Genomic DNA, 21910 nt, shown 5'->3' on the forward strand with positions numbered 1-21910 from the left:
AGGCCTTGTCAGTTGCTTTCACTAGCAGCACTTATGCCAGAAGCAAGCACTTGTAGGTTAAAGAACGGTAAGATTGGATGGGCTTGTTCTTGAATGCACAGGGACTAAGAAGATTGCTGCCATTCCATTCAGGTAATGCAATAGTGAATTTCCGATCAATAGCAATAGTGTTGTGGCACTTCTTTATGACTTTCCTGTTGAGCATAACTTCTGAAGGATTTGATATGGATGTAACTTGCACTAGAATCATCAGTTTCCTAATCGAATAGGATAGGGTGCATGGCAACTCGGAATAGAAAGAGCCTTTCCTTTAGTAGGACGACACGAGTGAGCTTATTAAAGCGCGAATCCTAGAGGAGGATCAAGGGGGTCAGATCCCCGGGTGGGACAAATCAGGTCTTTGTCTTTGCAAGGGAAAGCGGTAAACTATGGATTTAAACTAAGGTACCGTGCCCTAAGATAAGGCACAGTCGAAGCAGGGACTTAGAGACTAGCATCCGATTGTGGGCATCTTTCGATTGAGTAGGTCAGGAAATATACAATAGGCGATTATCCCCAATAGCGGAAACACAGCTATTCCTGAGTAGTCGTAGTTAGCCGGAATAAGAGGTTTCGCGGGGCTACCTACTTTTTGGCTAGGAACAACTTGCCTAGTTGGAACTCTTCTCCGCCGACTCCTGAGGCGTACTACAGATCAGTGCGTTCTTGCTCGCTTTGTACTTTGATCCGAAGATCCCGAGCCCCTTCTTCTATCCCTTTCTTTTGGTAGCTACCGATTACTTCACCAAATGGGTCGAAGCTGACCAATCTAAGGTCTGTCTTCCCGGCTTTCCCAGACGCGAGTCGAGTCATCTTCTTCATCAGGCTTCCTTCTCGCAGTCGAAGCGGTAGCGATACTGGAATGAGTTCCCTATTCGATATGGTTTCATTCCACCAGTCCGATAGCAATGGGTCAAAGGGCTTCACTTCGGAACCTTTTCTTGCCCGTGGGCATGAAATTAACCCTGAGGTGACTCTGTCCCTGGCATTCCTTTCTGCCCCCCAACTTTATTCACTTCGCGATAAATGCAATAGCCAGCATGTCAAAGCCTTTTTTTGGGTCCAAGGGCCTCCTACTACCCAATTCTTGTCTTCGGAACTACGGGGATAGGTTACTTTCTGCGATGGCCCTCCACCTCGTTAGGAAAAGTTAAAGGAAATAATAAGCCCTAAACTAAATACCAACTAATAGCTTATCAACCACCGAACACAGACTCATGTTGGCGATGCCATGGTCAAGTAAGAGAACGAGCCATTCATCCTAAGTAGTATTTTAGTATAAAAGAGAGGCATTCTGAGCCTACTACTACGACTACATGCGCATCTAGTGTAGTGGCTTGGAAGCAAGCTACCTTTACCATCTTCCGAACTTATCCAGAATTTACTAATCAAACGCAGTAGGGGCGGATTGCTCTTCATTCAGCCACAGTGACCCCCGAAGCGATCTTCTTTTAGTTGCGAGACGAAATCCGGCAGCCGTTGGCTCTGAATAACCAGCCCGGTAATAAGTTAAATTCTTCCATAACATAACGAGGCGGGGTTGCGCGCGAGCCAAGTGACGGAGGTGCACAAGAGTAGTTTGCGCCACAACCATCTCTTTTTTATAAGTCCTACGGACCGATGCCTGTTGCTTCATCTGGGGGAAAAGAATCATAGATATGACAATCATTAGAAGGAAGAACTGCCATAAAAAGATTCCTCGTGTATCATCTATAGCAAAACTATGAACGGAAGCTAGCAATCCAAACCGTATTGAAAAGGTTCCTGAGACACAGCATGGGAGAGTCACAATATTAAGAAATGAGATCCAAGAATGAAGAAGGGGTAGAATTACGGAATGAATACGAGTTATGGCTAATACCCAAGGCATAAAAGAAGCATTTTCTACGGGATCCCGAAACCACCAGCCACCCCGACCTAATTCATGATGAGCCCACCAACTTCCTGGCATGATGCCCACGGTTAAAAACCACCGACATGTCAAGATCCAAATTCGAATCTGTTTTTGGTCCTGGTCAGATACCACTGTGTTCGCGTCGGCGCTCCAACAAAGAGGCGAAGTAGTGGTCTCTTTCTGTTCATTACGAACGACACGCTTCGCCTGCTCCCTCCCCGTGTCCACTAGCGCTCCTGTCCAGAGCGAAGAGAAGGCGAAAAAGTGCCGCCAAAGCAGCATGAGCAGGCTTCTATTGCTACGCAACAAGAGAGCTATATAGCATTTTGCGACCATATGTTTTAATTTAATGGTAAAAAGCTCGCTTGTTATACGGGATCCGACGCATCCAGCAGAGCGAAGCAGCGTTCCCTTCTTTTCGGCGGCATCCTTCCGCATTGGCGGCGACTGGAGTGCCACAATCCCATTAATAATTTTTTATCTACATAATCCAAATCCCATAGCACTGGCGACGTCTCCGGCATAAATGCAAGGAGGATGTATAGCTGATATAGGATCTTGTGGAACAGGATTTGATCTTGCAAGCGGTTTGGTACGAACGAAGAAATTTCGAACAAAAGAATCGGAACTCACTGATAGGAAAGGAGAGAAAAACAAAGCAATGCCAAGAGCTTCGTCAATCCGCTGTTCATCGATAGACGAAGCTCTCTCTTTATCATATTGTGCTAGATGCAACAAAGGATAAGTCCTTCTTTTTCCTTCTCGCGAACCACGGGAGCGCCTAGCACCCAGAGGAGCAAAGCTAATTATCCTTTCAGGGTAAAGCAGCGCATAAAAAAGGGCTGGCCCGTCAAACATCCGGTTCCTTTGCGAACGAAGTTCAGAATCAACAAGGGTTCGTAAAACGAAGGGAGTGTACAACTGGGGCGCAACCCCAGTTTTTTGTTCGTAACGAGGGAGAGATAGAATGGAGTTCTTCACGAAGTTCGAGACAAAGTAATACAAAACTTCTCCAAGGCCTCCTCATTTTGAGACATTATGGCTTTGGGGTCGACCCCGATAACAAAGAAGGAATCCATAAAAACGTGGGATCCGACACCATGATAAAATACTACCCTCATGATTAGACCATGTCCCTGAGATTTGATAAAAGAAAGGTGCATTAGTGGTTAATACGTTGTAACTGGATAAGTTATTAGGAATATGGCGGAACGAAAGACCGAGGAAAGAAAGAAGAATGCACCAAAATGCAGGTGCTGCACCAAACGCAGGTTGTTGTTTCTTGTTGTAAGTGAATGCAACGAAAAGACCCGGAAATAGCGATAAATGAAAGAATTCATATATTAAGTACATTTTGTGCTCTGCTCATTTATAAATTTCTACTTTGTTATTCCCATCATCCGGTAACCACAGGATGATCCACAAGAAAGGAGGCAGAATTCGAACCTATGGTCGGCCCGCCCTTGACCTGCTGAGTTGGGTGGCCGGGATAGCACCCCTCTAAGCCCCTGTACCCGAAACAGATGCGCTGTGCTACCCAGCGCTACATCTTGTCTCCCTTACTCCTCTTCTGGTTATGCCATTACCAATCGCGGGTAACCCCTGGGTCGGCCGCCCCTGACCTAATAAGATAAGAACTATTATCCTTATGACCAAACAACGATAGTTTCACGATCCTGACCAGCAACTTGTTGGGAGTAGGGGCATCCAAGCTTGCCCAACCTAGACATTGTAACTAAAAGTCCTTCCTACTTGTAGGCTTAAGATAGTCCTCAAAAACCTTATTCTTTTACTGGCTTGGGAAAGACCCGTAGGCTATGGATCCCATCCCACTAATGGAATGGGACTATAACCATACTTTCATGGTCTAGGTTCAAGGACAATCAAGGTTGGGGCTTGGAGTATCTAAGGCTTCATGGACCCAATTTTTAGGGCTTTTAAGGACGCACTTGCTAGTGTCCCAAGGATTGACCGGTGAAACTACTAACTGAATTCCCCTAAAATAAATATGTATTTTTCCATAGGACTGAATCCATAGAAACCTTGGCTTAGTGCCAGAACTGTAAGCGGCGGATGATTGGTATGCAAGATTGGTTGCAACGGTTTCACATTCATGTGAATCAAGAGATTGGCTTGAATTGAAAGGATTTCCAACTAGCCATTGTACCTGAGATTGCGATAAGTCCTTCTTCTTTGGAGCTTGTTCTTGGTCCCAAGGGAAATGGGGTGACAAAGAATAAGAAGAGACTTAAAAAAACTATATGTGCTTGGTTGTTGACCAACATAAAGGATGCATGGGAAAAAGACCAAAGATATCACAAGCTCTCTTCGGAGAGCGGTATACCGAAAAAAGCCCTTTTTAAAGTAAAGAAAGAAGATAGGCTTAAGTCATCGTCAAATAGGGGCTTTTAGAGAGCGTGACTCTTCTTTTTGAAAAAAGTTAAGACTTTGTCTTTATATAATATACACAATTTTCAGTCTAGTTCACCACAAGGCATGCAAGCAATGAAGCTAGCCTATGTGGAAGAAAGAAGTCAAGCTGCACACAATCCATAACCAAAAGAGAAAAGCCACTCAAGGGCAGAAGGATCTTGCTCGTCAACATCCGTTGTCGATCCGGTCATCAACATCTACTTTTCTTCGGGACAAGAATGGTTATATCCTGGCAACGAGCTTCTCGTACCTGTCGTCCAATCCATTAGCATCCATCCATTACGAAGAGAGCATTGGGGCATCCGCTTAAACCCTAGGATAGGAGCCTTACAACTTTCTCAGCTCAAGCTATTTTTACCTTAGACTGAAGCGCATTCACTCATAGGACGACCATCATGTACTTGTACTCAAGTGACGATGAACATTGAACCTAACAGCCGAGGAGACGATCTCTAGTAACAAAGAAGAGTAGATTACCAATTAAGTCACCGCTCCGTGGGCTTTTATGATTACACTACTCACAAATCTATCTATCTATCCAATTTCTTACTGAACTTGACTTGTCTCTGAATGCCATGCTACGCTTTTCGCTCCTTATCCCGTACAAAACGAAGTGAATCTTATTTAAACATTCATTGCTATGGGCCGTCTTATTGCACTAAATGACGGATCACATGGGGTGGATCCTACTAATGCAATGTTTTCTTCGTGTAGGAAGGTATTTTGAACATCTAGTTGGTATAGGGACCACTTCTTTGATGCAACAATAGCCATTAAAGTCCTAATCTTCACAAACTTAAGTTAAGGTTTCCTCCCAATCTATCAAATATTTATTCTTGAGCAAAGCCTTGAATAGGACGAAAGGAATAATGGCCTACCTCAGGCATGTTTTCTGGAACTGGATCATGGCTTGAGTCTGGAGAGGGAGAAGCGTTGGTTTACTGATCTCTTTCAGGTCCTGGATGAGCTTCAACAAGATTTGGTGTTAGACGAAGTTTCTTTCTGGTATACACTATGGTTGATAGTCTATGAGCCACAAGCTTCTCTGGCTGATATATATGAGTAATTATTCACGGTGATACTCTCCGGGGGCAAATAAAACTAGACTAATCAGTGCAGGAGAAGACGAAGCCGAAGATATTGAAAGAATCGTCTCCAGCGCACCGATGGGAGACGGGGCCCCCGCAAGGAAATGTGCTGCTCTCATAACCGACTGTTTTTAATCTTTTTATGAATGTGATATATATGATGTTCAATTCTGTCATAGGGGCTGCTGCACACTGATATAATTTTTTTTTATGTCATCCGAGTGAAAATCAGACGATGTAGCAGTTTGACCTGTCTATTAATGTCACGTCCCGCCTGTGCAGACTGACCTTTCTTTCATGACACTCTCGACCATAAGCCGTATTATGTGTTTTTGCTAGGACCGACTTCTTTCGAGGCTACTCTCCTCCCGCTATAAATGTAATAATACATCGAGAGTCTAATCCCGTGTCCCTCTCCGGCCAAACAAATAAGTTCATTTTGCTCTCAGCGAACGCTCTTCGTTTAGGACGGACCTCTCTTCCTCTTCGGGTACTCCTTGGCTTATCTTTCTCCGGTCGTCCCCTCCGATCATGATCTACTGACTCCCTGTAATATAGCTTATGTTCAATAGGATCGAGACTACTCTAACAATTTAAAATAAAAGGCAAGCAGGAATTGAACCCACTAATGGGCCAGCGCTTGGCGTTTACTCTAGCCTGTCTTTATAGGATAGACCTATTTATTCAGTTGTCTTTCCCCTTACCTTATCAGTAGATCGGTTGAGGCACGACCCTTGGGGATTCCGACCTTGATGCCTAAGGGGATGAGTTGTGGGTTGGAAAGAAAGAGTTGTAGAAAGAGAGGAATCGATATAAAGTGCACTTTCTCTTGATGTCACTCTATTCCAAAAAAGCACACAATAAGTGAGATGAGCCTTCCAGCTCAGCCTTGGCCCTATGCCTTTTTTTTTGCCAGCTCGTCTGGACTTGGCTTTGACTGGTCTACCCCCCTCTTGCAAGGATTCGGCGCCTCCACTTGATGCTTTACGCCCACGCTTCGTTCCGACAGCGCTACTTAGATATGTCTTGCCTATTTTTCGCCAAAGCAGTGCTACTTCCAGGATTTGTTTCGGCCAAGCTCGGGAACCTTCCCTTTAGTGAAAGGCTCTATCCCGGGACGAAGAGAAAGAGAGGGGGAAGGCCATGTACGAGATGAGATCACAGGGATCGGGCTGGAGCTTGACAAGAGCGATACAGGAAACCATATAATCGAAGGCTAGTAAGAAGAAGCAAAAAGATAGTAAAAGCTCAAGGGATTCATCACGAAGGCAAGTGATCCAGCGGAAGCTATCAATTAAAAGGTAAGACCAGGTAGTGGTAGTTAACCGGGGGAGGGAGCGGCTGATCCGTCAGAATGGGATCCCTCTACTTCACGTTTTTGGCTTTTCTTTTTCTTGCGTTGACGCTTCCATTCCAAAGCGGCTCCGTCTCCGTCTCAGCCGTCTCCGCTCCCTGTTGGGTATCTCCGAGGACTTGAGCTAAGGGATTGTTTACTGAACGTCCCATACTTGACCTATCGTTCCATTCAGTGAAGTACCCCCTTACATTTCTTTATCTTTCTAGAGGTAAGAGGAATCAACCCGAAATGCGTGAACTAGTGCCCTTTTCTAAGACTCTTATATATAAAATATATTACAGAATTCAATCCTTCACACTTATGCATGGTTGGAACATTTTTTGGTCATCAGTGATTGATTGGATCAAACTTCCAATTATTAAGAGAGAGAGAGAGAGAGAGATAAGGTCTGATTCTAATTCAGAGTTCGAACTGGTGCTTACACTGAAGCCCTTGCCCTTGCCAACAAGTGACGAACTAAAAGTAAAGATAGAGTCCCCAGAAAACTTCATGAAGATGAGATTCGCTTTAGCTGGGTCTTGCAGACGGGAAGACATACCAGCATGTGGAAGAGGTAGAGGGACTGACTTACTATGTCGAAGCGACAAGCCTTAGTCAAAGAGTCTGTTTTGATCTGAACCTCGATCTCTATAGTTTACTTACTCATCACAATACAAAAGAAAAATCTCCTACATAATAAGTATTCGTAAAGACATCCGGGGACCACATCATTTATGTATGCTCTCGGCCAGGAAACTACCTATCGCAAGATACCTCAAGCGAGGGGTAGGCGGTAGCTTGGCTTAGCCTTACCCCAAGCCATACCAAACTTCAGTCTAATTTTTGTAGGGTCCGGGTAGGTGCAGGAAGTCGGAGAGAGAAGTACTGATTTATATAGGGCGCAGGTCCTCGTAGAATTGGTTTGCTTTCACGGCAGCATCGTGAAGGGATATTACCGTATTAAATTTAGAGCAATTTATCCCCTTCTTTCATATAGCCTACCTGGACTATAAAAACCTATGCCTCTCTAACCGACATGTTTCCTTCAGTCCTTCGGGGAGGCCAGTTGTTGGTCTTGGAGAGATCGCTCGACCATCGCCATGCTTCTTAGACTGAGTCAATGCACCTATTTCCTGTGCGCCTATCTGTTATCTAGGAACCTGAGATTCGGCTTTCACATTTTTCGCTTCTGAGGTAGAAAAATCTTCCACCTATAGTTTTTACGGTAATGACTAAGTATAGTCCCATTCTTCAACATTCGGAATGGAGATCTTGGCCCGACCCTCTTTCTTATCTTTAAGGTACTTTTTCTACAACAGAGGGAAGTTTCCAAGAGTGGAGTTCACGTGTCCCAAAGGGAAGAGCTCTGGAGCTCCTTCTCCCTCTATTTCAAGACAGACTTTGAGTTTGAGCGGGGAGGGAGAGATGACAAGGGAATCGGCCAAAGGCATCTATCATCTCATCGGAGAAGCGGTCCTAATAAAGGGTTGCCTTGCCTTACCAAAAGGAGTAAAATGTAAATGGCAATCCCCGGTGCCAAGAAAGTAACCTTTATACTGCTTAATCTAATCCTGCCTAGCATATGCTGGCATAGAAACAATGGCCCTATTCTCATATTGTAGTTATGCTTGGAGCTTGCAATCCTTGAAAAAGCCCAACCTGCACATTGCTCTATTAACTGCACCTGCCTTCGGTCTTAGTTCGTAATGACAAAATTTATTCTTTGAAGGAAGAAAGCTTGGGGACTCATTCACTGACTTCATCACCAGCAGCTGATAGGACCAGAGCTTCTATTTACTCAACAACTCTTACTGTAACAGAAAAGACTGGCACCAGTTGGTTATTCAACAACAGATAGGCTTAGATCCAGTAGTTGCCCTTGGATTATTCAAATGTCATTGCAGATGATCTTCTCGGGCAGTGATATCCCCCAAACCAAGGGTCTGAAGGATAGAAAGTACTACTTATTCTAATTCGTATCTTAAGTCTTTCCAGTTCCTATTCAAGTGAACGGGGCATCTTTGCATTCCTCCTAGCTACACGAATAGGAAAAGTTTCAGTTGTTATCGAAGCAGGTAATCTCTCCTGCCCTGCTTGTTGAGACTCGTCTCCATCCTATCTGCTCTTGTGCTAATGGTGAAAATATGATTATAATTGGATAAAAATCAAGAATAATAGGATGCTTAAGCCAATAAGATAGATAAAGCATACCCCTACTACTCGTAAAAAAACTATGTCACTTCTTTCCCCAGCGTTCAGTGGAACGTGAGGCACTATTCCCACAGCAGCTGGTTGGATTCTGCAACTTTGGAAAATGAACCCCGTGCAAGTTCCATCCCAACTGTCTCATTTTGAAAAAGGGCAATATGGAAATATTTATTAGGTCAATCAGGCTTCGTACCTTCCTTTCCCCGTGGTTTAATCGGAGTAACCACTTAATACATATTATTTGGCAAAGCAAGCTCATTGCCTTAATTTAGGAGTGAAAGAGCCCAAACAACTTTTATTGCACCAAGAGCGGGATCTCAGACAAAGTATGAGTAGCTCGAATCTAGCTAGACTGCTTGCTAGGCCCCCTGCCTCTCTTTAAGCATCAAAATAGGAGATCTTTGGGTCTCGGCTATCACTTTACTTTCCTAAGTTTCAAAGGATTGAAGAAGCTGACTCTCGCAGCGGTTAGTGATTCAATCACACCGGAAAGGATAATTCTCAAGGCGTCAAGGCTTAGAGCTTCTTCTCTGCCTATTTTGTGTGTGGGTTAACTATTGATTCAATTGCGCAAAGAAGCCTAGTTGTCATAAGAGCTGATTCGGGAACTGTTTCAATTCCAAGAGGAGCGCTTACTCTTGCAGCTTTTTCTTTCACAACTCTTTCTATCACAACTTATTTTTCCTCATACGGATCTAAGGTCTCGCAAGTGCCTTCCCTTCCTTCTTGCCTATTCGATAGGAGCTTGCATTCTCTGGGGGAGTTTTTTTATATAAAAGAATAGTTGGTATCAGTGTTATCAGTGCATCTATGAATCCAACCTTCCCTCACAGTGGGATAAACGCAGCTTCATCCTTGCAATGGTTATTTCGGATTCTGTAAGAGCGGTACAAAAAGGCTATGAAGATTGTATACTTTCCTTTACACCTTCAAGCTTGAAGGTTCTCGAAAGCAGTTTGGTGATTGCAAAGTACTCAATCAGGCCCTATCTCCTACGCTACCATCTGTCTTCGATTATAAAAATTATAGTTAGAGGGAATTAAAGATAAAATCCTAAAAGAAAAGCACGCATGATAAAGTATACAATAGCACCATCTCTTCCCACTACGCGCTAAGAAGGAAAAGAAAGGACAGACAGCAAGCAGGGAAGGGGATTCTTTGAAAGCCTACTACTCTTTGGCCCGCTTGCTTGCATGGAATGAATAGGCTTGCTGATTGGCTTACCTAGTGGAACTATTAAGCATAAAGCATAGATGCCATACTCTTCTTTCGTGCACTATGCTTAAGACATATAATTAGAAGAAAGACATTTGCAATTGGCTAGGGCAGTTCCCTACACGGGCGAATTCCGACACTCACAATACGCCCCACAACTTTCGCCTACTGAGCTTGGGCTGGTAAGCTCCGGGGCCTCTTTCCTTCCTCTGTGTTCGTCCCCCTGCTTCCTATAGTACTTTCCTTTGGCTTGGAAGGCAGCCACTTATTATGGAATGGCATATATGATGATGATGGTAGCTATCTGCCTAGCCTTTGGTACATATTTTATTAATATTATTTACCATCCTTAACAGATGACTTACATTGTAGAGAAAGGTTTATCTAACTAGTTAGGGAGTTTGGCTGAGCACCCTGCTTTCTTACTCTTTCTCGATGGTAGGCACCCAACGTCGCCAAAGAAATTAGCCTCTCCTTCTTCCTCAATAGATTTATTAAAATATCCATGGTGCTGGTATGCATACAGTGTCGGAGCATGAATGGCCTCTCATTTCATTTTTGAAGTAGCAATTCACCAACTCTGGGCATGGCACAAGAAGGTGCAACATAATGATTCTTTCCATTTTCCTCATAATCCTAGTGATCTCATCATTGCTAAAGCCAAGGAAATCCATAACTGTTTAGTGAAACTCTTGATCTTAATCATCGAGAGGTAGAATTTCTCAAATGGGAAACTCCCTCCCATCCTTTTGTTAAAGTCAATGTTGATGGTTGCGCCAAGAATAATCCAGGACCTACAATGGGGGACTCATTAGAAATTAGAATGGAGAATGGATCATTGGATTCATGGAGAACCTAGGACATGCTACGAACTGTGCCAGCAGATTTTTTTTTCCATTTATCCTGGTCTTTCTCTTGCCAGGAACTCAGGCTTCAGAAGCATCTTTAAGCGGATTCGGAGGTCTGTCCTGTGTTGTGGTTGATGGCCTCACTCGAGCTCTAATTCCATAGTATATTATTGATTTTCAGGTTAAAAGTACGAGTGGCCCCGTGAGGATGCAGAAAGTCAATCCAATGATAAAAGTGGTTAATTGGGCTCTCTTCGAAGGATTTCAACCTTGATGCCCTATCCGTGGCAGAACGTAAGTCGGATTTTATTTTGTAGGGACAAACTGAAATACCCCATCATAGCACTCTAAGGTTAAACGGGGAACTATTGAAGATTCCAGCTTTCCACCTATATGGATTGTTTTAGCGTAAATAGACACGATCTTCGTTCGGTGCGCGTCCAGTCTCTCTAAGCCCTGAAACCATAACTACGGCTATGTTCTTAGATCCGTCTTTTATGCTGTTCAAAGATCTCTCAGATTCCCTTTCTTTCGAAGTGGCATTGCGCAAAGTCGAATCCAAGGCTTGACACGGTCTTCTTAGCCCAGGCTAACTAGAATAGTTAGTAGCTTATAGGATCCTCAATAACCACAAACGGAGGAGCATTCGTCTTTTTAACCTGTTTTCCCCAACCAAGATATCCTGCCTATCCCGAAAAAGGGACTCCTTATTCTTATTCAACTAAAGGTAAAGTAGGGAAGATAAAAGATAAAGAAGAATCCTAACCATAAGATAACCATATCTTTCTCAGAGTAACAAAATCTAAGTCTTTACCTTTGGCTAGATATAGAGTCGAGTGAGGCGAAATGAATTGCGTATATAAATATAGCAAGTAGTTTTTATTTCGTGAACGTGATTTGTGTGGGGTTAATGTACTTGCCAAAACTCGCTTGGCAGAATAATCTTAGCCAAAGCGAAGAACCGACTTGACATGCCGCGAATCCTCTGGAAAGAGAGGGGTGGGGTTTCTCTCGCTTTCTCTTTTCCTCCCAAAGTTCTATCCTTATAAGCTTTATACACAGGCAGGAGCCTTCGGGTATTCTTTTCTTCGGATGATAACGGTATGACCAAAAGGGAGAGACCCAAGAGTATTAATGTCTAGGACCGGGTGGAAGGAGCCATCTCCATACTCTCTAGTGGACAAACTGACCTCAAAGTTCTATAGAAGGCACGAAGCTCACGTTCTCGCAATCTGCGGTCAATGCCGGTTGAACTTCGGCAGAGACCTTAACAATAGAACCTCATAACGGAAACTTTAAACATTGATGGTATGTGGAGGATCTGGCCTCACGCAACCAAGGCTTTCCAAGTAGTAAGTTGAATGAAGTGAGGATATCTATGACATGGAAGGTGGACCAAAAGGTTAGGTTAGTAGGCTAACCCATAGGTCCTTAGTAGCGTTGACAAAGAAGAACAGCCGGTTAAAAGACAGTGAATCTTTAGAAAAATATTTTTCTAAAAGATTCTATAATAATGAATAATATATTTTATATAGGCCAGCTTGACAAGCTACCCTTCCTCTTGATCTTAGGTGCGAAGAGAAATATCTCTTTTTTATGACTTCCACTTATTTATCGATCCTGGCCCGGAAAAGTGACCGACCAGGGCCCTCCCTATTTTTGAATGAAAGAAAGGCTTTATGAGCCCTAGCCCTGTAAGCCCACACCTGTATAGAGTAGATCGTTCAACACCTGCGACACAAACCCATTTTGACCTATTGGTCCTAGTATCATAGGCGACCGAACAACCGCCCATTACTAGACCAACTTGCTGTAATAATTCCATAAACACCTAACGAAGATATGGCAAACAAATAAAGTAGCCCTATGTTCGAATCTGACAATACCATACCATAATCAAAAGGTACAACGGCCCGAGTGACCAAACTTAACATAAATGTAGCCACTAAATCCATTCTAAAAAGGGAGAAATTAGCACTACTTGGTGAAATAGGTTCTTTTAGAATCAATTTTAAACCATCTGCTAGAGGTTGTAACAATCCGAACAATCCCACTATATCAGGAACCTTTCGACGTTGCATAAAAGCCATTACTTTATGTTCAACTAGCACTAAAAAGGCTACTCCTAGTACAAGTGGTAGAATTATTCCAAGTATTTCAGCTGGAACAGCTATGTACGTATTCAATTTTCTATTCACTCATGATCTGGCCTGGTCGACCCAATCATGATATTGAAGGATGGGACCTTTTCTCGAAAAACCTTGTATCTCGACATACGTGCATTCTTTTCGATCTTGTACCCAGCAAGAAAACAAATGCGCGAACGCGACTTTCACGTAGCTCAATCCCTTGCTTGTTCGCTTCGCATAGGCTACACAAGCGGTACACTTAACACCAAGCCAATATCGAAGAAAAAAGTTAACTACACGCAACTACATCTGTGAACTGGGAGGGACAGCTGGAATCTACGCTACTATGGTAGCCTGAATCTACCAGCTTTCTTCCTTTTTATTCAATTTCCGCTTCGCCCTTTTCTGGGGAGCAGGACAGAGAAGAAAAGACTACATCGACAGGAAAATATTTAAATTAGGAAGGCTTCTTTTCCTCAACTCAACATTCTTCTCTGGGGCAAGCCAGCTAGGCCCTCTTCTGTCTATCTACGTAATAGAGTGTCATCCCGCTTCTGCCAAAATCGAAGCCAATACGTGGACGCTTAAATGATTTGGTTCACGTCTTTCAATGCCTTAAGTTCTTACCCGAGTGACCGAATTCCATAGTAAATTCCTAAACCGGAAAGATCGTCCTAAACTAAGAGTCTACCAAACACAAACAAGGATCTTCCCAGCCTTCCACCAAAGCCACAACACTTACTGTATAACCATCTCCACTCACAGAGGGATAAACGGACTAGCCGGCTGAAAGGCAAAGAGAAGAACTGCCTACTCAATTATAACTAACTAACCGCATGAGCGAATTGCCAATCTCTTTCCCCATGGATGATCTTCCTTTCATTATGAAAGGCTTCCATCTTGCATTTTCACGCTCTCAATCGGAATTGGTTAGGTAGATGTGAGGAAAGAGTTGTGCTTTATTAATAGTCATGGGGGTCTGTAGGCCTCACTGTCTTGTTGTTGTGTAGATACTATTTTCGAGTGTTGGAGCTCGGGATTTCCTTAAGCGAGTTCAAGGAAGTGACGTGAAGGTAACCTTAGGTAAGGAGCTGACGAGAGAAACAAGTCTCCACGTCTTTTGGTAGTGGAGGACAGAAGGCGGACTTAATTGAGTTGTGGTCTTGTTGGGGGGCTCTAGTAAGGTATGAGGCTTTCAAAGGGTGGAAATTAACCCAGTCTAAGCCAGGCAAGCAATACAAAGCTAGACAAACCTAGACAGAGAAAGATCGGGCTTTAGAAGTGGGATAACATACGGACTATGCACAATTCCTTCACTTGCGGGTAGACCAGAACAAAGACCTGTCATTCCTTAACCGGGATGGTAAGGCCCTTGAAGCTGAATTGGATCAAAGGTTGCGCATCTCGCACCTTGCAACTTCTTTCGTAACAAAGCGAATGAGTAATCGGCCCGAAGAAGCTGCTTGAAACTGTCCTGGAATCCCTACTCGCCCATGTCGGGATTCAACCTAAGGCTTGTTCGAATTCCGAATGAATGGATAATACATACATAAAGAATATGAAGCATAATCTCCAACTATTAACCGATGGCATCTTTGCTTGTTCCTGATGCTTCAATTTATGTAGGGCTCTGTTCCGGAAGTGGACTTCTCTTCTCCTTTCGTTCTCTTCCTTCTTTTTTGGTTAGATATTAATACATAGTAGTACTAAAAGACTCTTTGTCAGTACGGAAAGCTAGTCTGATTCTTTTGAATAGCATTTTTTTCCTACTACTTTATTTTTTTATACTCCCTTCACGGATCTCCCCTCTTATCCAATCAACCAACTGTCCCAGGCCGGGAAATAGCATTCCCAGAATAAGCTTTCGCCACCCCTAGTTCTTAGTTGTCTCCTTTTAGTAAGAGGTCAATAAACTTGAATTCGGCATCAATGGAGAAGAAAGCAGACTTGTTCGCTCACTTTTCTTGCCAAACTGATTGATCTGTCTTTATTTTCGAACCGGTATTCCGTCCCCGACCTTGATTAGCTCACTCTTGTTTTAGCTGGTCTGTGCTTTCCAGTGAACATTATCTTTCTAGAGAGAACATGTATGCACCAGAGCTGGAGAAATTCATGGAAAGCATCCTTATCTGATTAAAGAACGGAGAGTATCATCTCATGGGGCCTGACCCTGTGATGTATAATCCAATGCTCTTTCACGCATTGATCTTGATTCGGGTTTCAATTTCTTTCTTTCTCAGCCTTGCACCCAGTAATAACGGAACTTAAAGTCTTGCTCGTCTCTTTCATTGACCAGGAAAGGATTTTATGTGATAGGAGGACACTCTATCAAAGGCCTTGATCCAGCTCTCGCTTCTATATCAACAACATGCCTTCACTCTACTCTCTCGTTCAGATCCTCCGTTCTAGGTCTAGGCATACGCAAGGATGGGAAGGAGACCACAACTCCAGATCGATGTCCCAGGTTACCACCCCTCTTTCTATCGCTCTCTCCCTCGACATACAATCAATGGGCACAATCAAATTCTTAAGTAGATTCAAAAACTAGAAAGCCTTAAGATCTTCCCTCTCCTGACCACGAGGAACGAGTGAATGAAAGCATAAATACGGGCTCTCATGGATTAGTCGTCATGAGGCCCTCTTTATAATCTTTGTCTTTCGTGATCTTCCCCCACATAGGGATGCTATTCTTACAAATGCTTACTGCCCAACAACATCTTTTCGAAGCAAACGGAGCTCACCGATATCAAGTTTTACTTCCACCGAATACGAAAGGTAAAAAGCAAGTCAATCTATTAGCCATCTCCCTTCGGCTCCACTTTAGGTCGTGGACTCAAGCTTTTTAAGGGAAGCACTTCGTTTCACTCGTTCTAGACATACTCTAAACTCCTAACAAGAGAAATAAGGAAAACAAGGAGGAAACAAGAGCTACAACAACTAGAGTGTCAAGGCCAGGAGGAGGCAAGGGAAGTTTCTTTTGGGAAGCAAGCCCCTCAACTTATCCGCTTATCGGAAAGAGCAGGGACCTACTACCTACAGGCAGAGACAGGACAACAAACTTATGGGCACCTTTTTGTAAGTCATATCTATTCTTTGCTCGTGAAGTCTGCAAAACGAGCCTTCATTGGGGAGATAGAGACCTCTTCAACTCCACTACTACTACTTGTACTCAATCGAGTACAAGTAAAAAAAAGAAATGATTAATAAGCGACCTAGTCGAGCTATTGTCAAGTTAAGCAGTTCCTCTTGTCGAGCTAGACTCTACTCGCGCTATAGTCGAGGAAATCTCGCGCGTTATTTGTGTTAAGCTGTCGAGTTAACTAGACTCGAGGAACTAATCCTTTAGGTTTAGGAAACTCCTCCTCTCTGAGAAGAGGACACTTACTTAGTTCAGTGCAAAAACAAAAGAAAGGACCTGAAATTCTGGTATCAAATATAAGATGTCGAAGGTAATGTCACGACACTAATATCTGTTAATACACAATGGATAATAAACAGAATTGTAAAGCAATCAACACAAGCAATTGTTAACCTAGTTCGGTGCAACTCACCTACGTCTGGGGGTTACCAAGCCAGGAAGGAAATTCACTAAAATAGAATTAGTTCAAAGACTATCCGTACACTTCACCAAGTTACAGTCTTTCTCACCTAATCTCTACCCGTGCAATTTCTACCTAAACACTCTTAGATATGAGAACCCACTCACTTCCCTTACAATCACACACCCGTGATTTTAAACAACAATCCCTTGTGAAAAGAAAATACTTTTCATTACAATATTCTTGATTTTACTTCACAGTTTCAATGAAGAAGACACACTCTTGATCTTGCTTCAAAGCTTTGATCAAGAAGACAAATCAGTCCAATTCAATCATCTATGGATGACTTGAATGAAATACAGACACAAAGCCTAGCTCTCTCTCTAAATTTCGCTCAGTATTGGTTATATGTTCAATCAGGTTTTCTGAGTCCCTTTTTATAGAAACATTGGATAGCTTGAAAACCCTAAATATATTTTCCAATTAAATCTTTTCATATCAGCTGTAAAGATCTCCTTGGAAAATAAACAAATCTGGTTGATATCCCTGATAGATTGCGCCAGCTAGCCATATCTTCAATCAACCAATGATTGCCACCAATTGTGCAATCACAAAACACCAGACATTCATACTGAATGTTCTGTGTACAGGATGTCATGACATCGGGTCTGACATCTGGAAAAATCCTGCATAATCTAGTTTCCTTTTATAGCAGGTACAGCCATATCAGTTACCATGACAATGAGTATGTCAACTTAAACAATCCTGCAGCATATGTCTTCCAATTTAGCTCCAGCAGGTACATCCAATATCAGAAGCCTTGTCTTTGTATGTGGCATTCTGAAACAATCCTGCTTGCATATCTTCTTTAACTCCAGCAGGTACATAGGATATCTCATGTTAAGACATCACACATAACATCTTATGAACACTCTTTGTTTTACCAAAGTTGCTGCCAACACTTAGAATCAACAAACTCCCCCTTTTGCAAATTTTGGCTAAAACATATATTGGCTAAAACATATATTTGTCCTTTTTGTTCACAAGGCAAACTATCAGCAGTTAAACCACTAAACAATAGTTTAATCAGCAGCAGAAGCAAAACAATTACTAGCTATGGCTACTAGTAATACACATATGCACAAGGGTACTTCTCCTCCCCCTAAATATGTGCAACAAACAACAGAATTACTAGTTATGGATGCAACTAGTAAGACACACAAATCTGCATAATGCACAAGGGTACTTCTTCTCCCCCTAAATCTGTGCATTCATCAAATAACAACTACTGTAACTCCAGCACATGTACCAGCCAGACTGTCACACTAACATCTGCTATAGCATCAGCACCTGTGCACATTTTCATCAGCACCTGTGCACCATCTGCTACAATATCAGCACCTGTGCACCATATCAATAATAGTTGTCCTTCTGATCAGCCACATCCAACTTCCATATCAAGCACTTCTCCCCCTTTTTAGTCAAAATTGACCAAAGGTGACCAATCAGACAAAATAAATGTCTATTAGTCTAGCAGAGAAAGTGAAAACAGATGTTATAACATTAAGCATGTTAGAACAAAAAAATTCAGGAAGTACACACCAACATTATACACAGCAGACAGCTGAGATAATGCACAAATCCAAGGAACTCTTTAAGAGTCCTAAATATTACATATCTGGCATCATCAGGACTGCCACAAAATACAACAACAACAATAACAAACCAATCAGGTCAACAGCTTTCCAAACAGCAACAACTTCCACCACACCTTCCAGCACCCCTCCAAGTCTTCAATTCAGCCAGGGACCATTAATCAGAAGAAGAAGAATTATCTTCACCTTCACTTGTGTCTTCACTTGTACCTTTAGAGCCTTCTGAGCTTCCAGAACTTCCATTGGATTGGGAGTTTGATTCTGAGTCCTTCTCAGCCTTTTCTACTTCTTCCTTCTCCAGGCTACAGATAAGAACTTCTAAAGCCTCTTTTCTAGCCTTTGCCAGCATTATCCCATTGTCCAATTCCTTGCAAGTCTCTTTTAGTTGGTCAATCAAACTTCCTTTAGATGTAGGCTCTCTTTTGGCAGATGTCATGACAATATCATTGACATGACTTCCTTCAAAGATCTTATAGTGAATGGATAGAGGGGTCTTCCTCCTGCTTGGAATATCACTAGCTCTTAGGATTCCTGGGTGTTGACTCAGGATGATGCCACAGATGATGGAAGGAAATGCAATAGGAAGCTTTACAGCATTGGTGGAGGCATGTCTGATGGTTTGATCAAACACAAACTTTCCAAAATCATAATTTATCTGAGTTCCAATGGCATGAATGATCCTCCCAAGAGCAATGGAGATAGTAGATATGTGATTAGTGGGTACCCAATTTGCTGAGCCAATCTTGTGTAAGATGGCATACTTGACAGTTAGTTTACTTGCAAATAGGTGTTTCCTACTAGGCCATTCTTTAACTTGCCCAGCTGTGATCATCCTACAAATCTCATTATCTGTGGTCTCTAAATCTCCCCCTCCATCAGTTCCTCTCCCTAGGAACTTGTTGATGATGGTTGGTGAAAGTTTCACACACTTACCCCTGACTACCACTTTGCAAACCTCATAACTTTCCTCAAGAATGTTCATAATGAATTCTTTGACTAGCCCCTCATAGCAATGAGGCAGAGCAGTCACAGTTTTCATAAGACCAGCTACCTTGATTAATTCCATTACTTCCTTCACTTCAACAGTCTCTTTCCCCAATTCTCTTTCAACTGCTACCCTTCTTTGAGTGACAAACCTCCATTTGTCTAGGTGCTCAGCAGCTACTTTGTTGGAAGACTTCTTTACAGCCTTTCTTTTGTCAGAGGAGATGTCTGGAACATCGTCTTCAACATCCTCATTAGATTCAGGACTTTCCCTGTCTTTCTTCTTCCCGACCTCTACTTTACTCCAGGATTTGGAGGGACCTATACCAGCAACCCTTTTCTCTTTCCTACCTGTCCTTATCTCAGCCATACCCTTCCTCTTTCTCGGTCTATTAGCTACACTTGTTTTCACAAGACTGACCAACGTGTCATCTTCTTCCTCAATGTTCTAAGCAGTATCAGGGGACATACTAGGTAAGTTTTTTCCAAGAGAACACAGACCCTCATCAGCTACTTCCTTTTCTGTTTTAGATGAGTTTTCATCTTTCTCAGCTTGGCTTTCTACCTCAGGTGAGGGTTCCCTTCTGGACAAAGGGGTAAAAGTGTCCTTAACTCCATGCTCTTCGTTCAGTATGCTAGTAACTAGGTTTCTTATGATGCGATCAGTAGAGTGCATGTCCTCTTTATCAGGTGATTTTTCAGGAGTGTTACCTTGCTTAGCTTTAGCCATGGAAGGTGAGCTTGGAATGTTACCTGGTATCATGCCCAGAGGAGTTACTTCCATCAAATCTTCATCTAAAAATTCTATGGAGGAAGTTCTAGTATGAAAGGATTTTGAGCTAGATGTTGACGGATGTTGAGACATGTTGTTGAACTTTTGAGAAAACTTTCTTTGCCCTAGCAGAGGTTCTTTGAGGAGTTTGATTGTGTTCAGGCAGAGTGTATTATTTCCAATACTAAGAGATGGTTCATTAGTAATGTGGCTTTTTCTTTTTATTGGGCAGCCAATATTCTTGTTGCCTTTTCCACTCCTCATTAATTGCCATATTTTCTCAAGAAAAGACGCCCCTAATTTTCCCTTTTGCAAGTCCTTTGCAGTCAGGTTGTCATAATATAATGTCATAGCATCGAGTGTGACATTGTAAATAATTCTCAGCAATTTCATCCACCCTAGTTGAGCATTGTTGTTTTCAACTGACATAGTTCCTTGTGTCTCAGTTCCAGCAAAGCTCTTACTAACTTCAGTCTTCATACCACCAGTCATGTGTTCAGGTGTTTGTGCCATCAAGACCTTTTCTTCCTTGGGGTTAACTATTAGCACCTTTACCTGACACTTTTCTTTTCCCTTGATGATTCTTCTTGCAACTGTACTCATCTTAGAGGGGTTATCCATTTGAGAGCTCCACATGTAGCAGTTGTTGTTGGTCCTGATTCCTTTCATAATTACTTCACTATCTTTGTTCATAATCAGACATTCAGTTTTAGTGAAGATGATACTCAGACCTTGATCACCTAGCTGACTGATGCTTATTAGATTTGAGGTCAAGCCCTTGACCAGAAGAATATTGTCAAGTTTAGGAGCTCCAGGACATTCAAGCTTGCCTATCCCCTTTATTTCACCTTTAACTCCATCACCAAAGGTAACATAGCTTAAGTCATGAGGGTGAAGATCAGTTATCAAGTCTGAGTTCCCACTCATGTGTCTAGAGCATCCACTATCAAAATACCATTCTTCTTTGAGAGCCATTAGACTTGTGACATTAGTCTTAGGAACCCATTGCTTCTTGTTGATAGGCCTGTAATATTTGAGTTTGGGTTGATAGTGGATCTGTTGATGCCCATGGCTAGGATAACCATACAGCTTATAACAGGAAGACTTAGAGTGTCCATCTTTCCCACAGTAATGGCATCTCCATCTTTGGTGTCTGCCATACTGCAGTCTTCTCTTCTGCTGTTGCTGATGAAGGTGGGTAGGGTAACCATACAGCTTATAGCAGAAGGCCCTTGAGTGTCCAAATTTCTCACAGTAATGACATCTCCATCTTTGGTGTTTGTATTTTTGTTGTTCTTTCTTCTGATGGTGTGACATATGATGTGACATCTTGGAACTCCTCTTACTATTGCTGCATTTAGGTTTAGCTTGAGGTTTGCAGCCACTGTAGCTACTTTCAGCCTTGGTTTTATGGTACCCTAATCCAGATTTTACTCCTGTGACTTGTCCAGTCTGAAGAATCTTGTCTAAGGAGTCAGATCCATTGTTCAGCATCCTTACATACTTGGTTGTTTCTTCTAGTTTTGAGTTTAAGAGCACAACTTCAGTCTTTAGCTTGAGGATAGTTTCCACATGTTCTGCTTTTTCTTTCTCCAGTTGGACTATCTTCTGGCTCTCAACTTGTTGATCTTCTTCTAGCTTGACCTTTAGAGCCACAACTTCTGTTTTCAATTTGGAGATGGTTTCCAAGAATTCTACCTTCTCATTCTCAAGTTGAGTTATGTCCTTTTCTTGATTTAAAGACTGTTTGTTCAGTTCAACACTTTTCTG

At 42.5% G+C, this 21910-nt stretch overlaps 3 protein-coding genes and 1 pseudogene across 3 annotated transcripts; 1 reads left to right on the plus strand and 3 right to left on the minus strand.

The window, feature by feature from the left end:
- Window positions 1-1423: 1423 nt before the first annotated feature.
- Window positions 1424-2121, minus strand: LOC127103961 (cytochrome c biogenesis CcmF N-terminal-like mitochondrial protein 2; annotated as a pseudogene).
- Window positions 2122-2459: 338 nt separating this feature from the next.
- On the plus strand, window positions 2460-2678 carry LOC127101503 (uncharacterized). Its single transcript, XM_051038935.1, has one exon. It carries the CDS (start codon window positions 2460-2462, stop codon window positions 2676-2678), a length of 219 nt encoding a protein of 72 aa, XP_050894892.1.
- A 10152-nt stretch (window positions 2679-12830) lies between these two features.
- Window positions 12831-13319, minus strand: LOC127103962 (NADH-ubiquinone oxidoreductase chain 1-like). Its single transcript, XM_051041188.1, has one exon. It carries the CDS (start codon window positions 13149-13151, stop codon window positions 12831-12833), a length of 321 nt encoding a protein of 106 aa, XP_050897145.1. The 5' UTR covers window positions 13152-13319.
- A 5222-nt stretch (window positions 13320-18541) lies between these two features.
- LOC127103964 (uncharacterized) lies at window positions 18542-20098 on the minus strand. Its single transcript, XM_051041189.1, has 4 exons — window positions 20080-20098; window positions 19318-19662; window positions 19146-19206; window positions 18542-18995 (listed from the first exon to the last, which is right to left on the minus strand). The coding sequence occupies exons 1-4, from the start codon at window positions 20096-20098 to the stop codon at window positions 18542-18544; spliced, it is 879 nt and encodes a 292-aa protein (XP_050897146.1).
- Window positions 20099-21910: the final 1812 nt, after the last annotated feature.

Source organism: Lathyrus oleraceus, chromosome 7 (assembly GCF_024323335.1).
Source record: "Lathyrus oleraceus cultivar Zhongwan6 chromosome 7, CAAS_Psat_ZW6_1.0, whole genome shotgun sequence".
Taxonomy (NCBI): domain Eukaryota; kingdom Viridiplantae; phylum Streptophyta; class Magnoliopsida; order Fabales; family Fabaceae; genus Lathyrus; species Lathyrus oleraceus.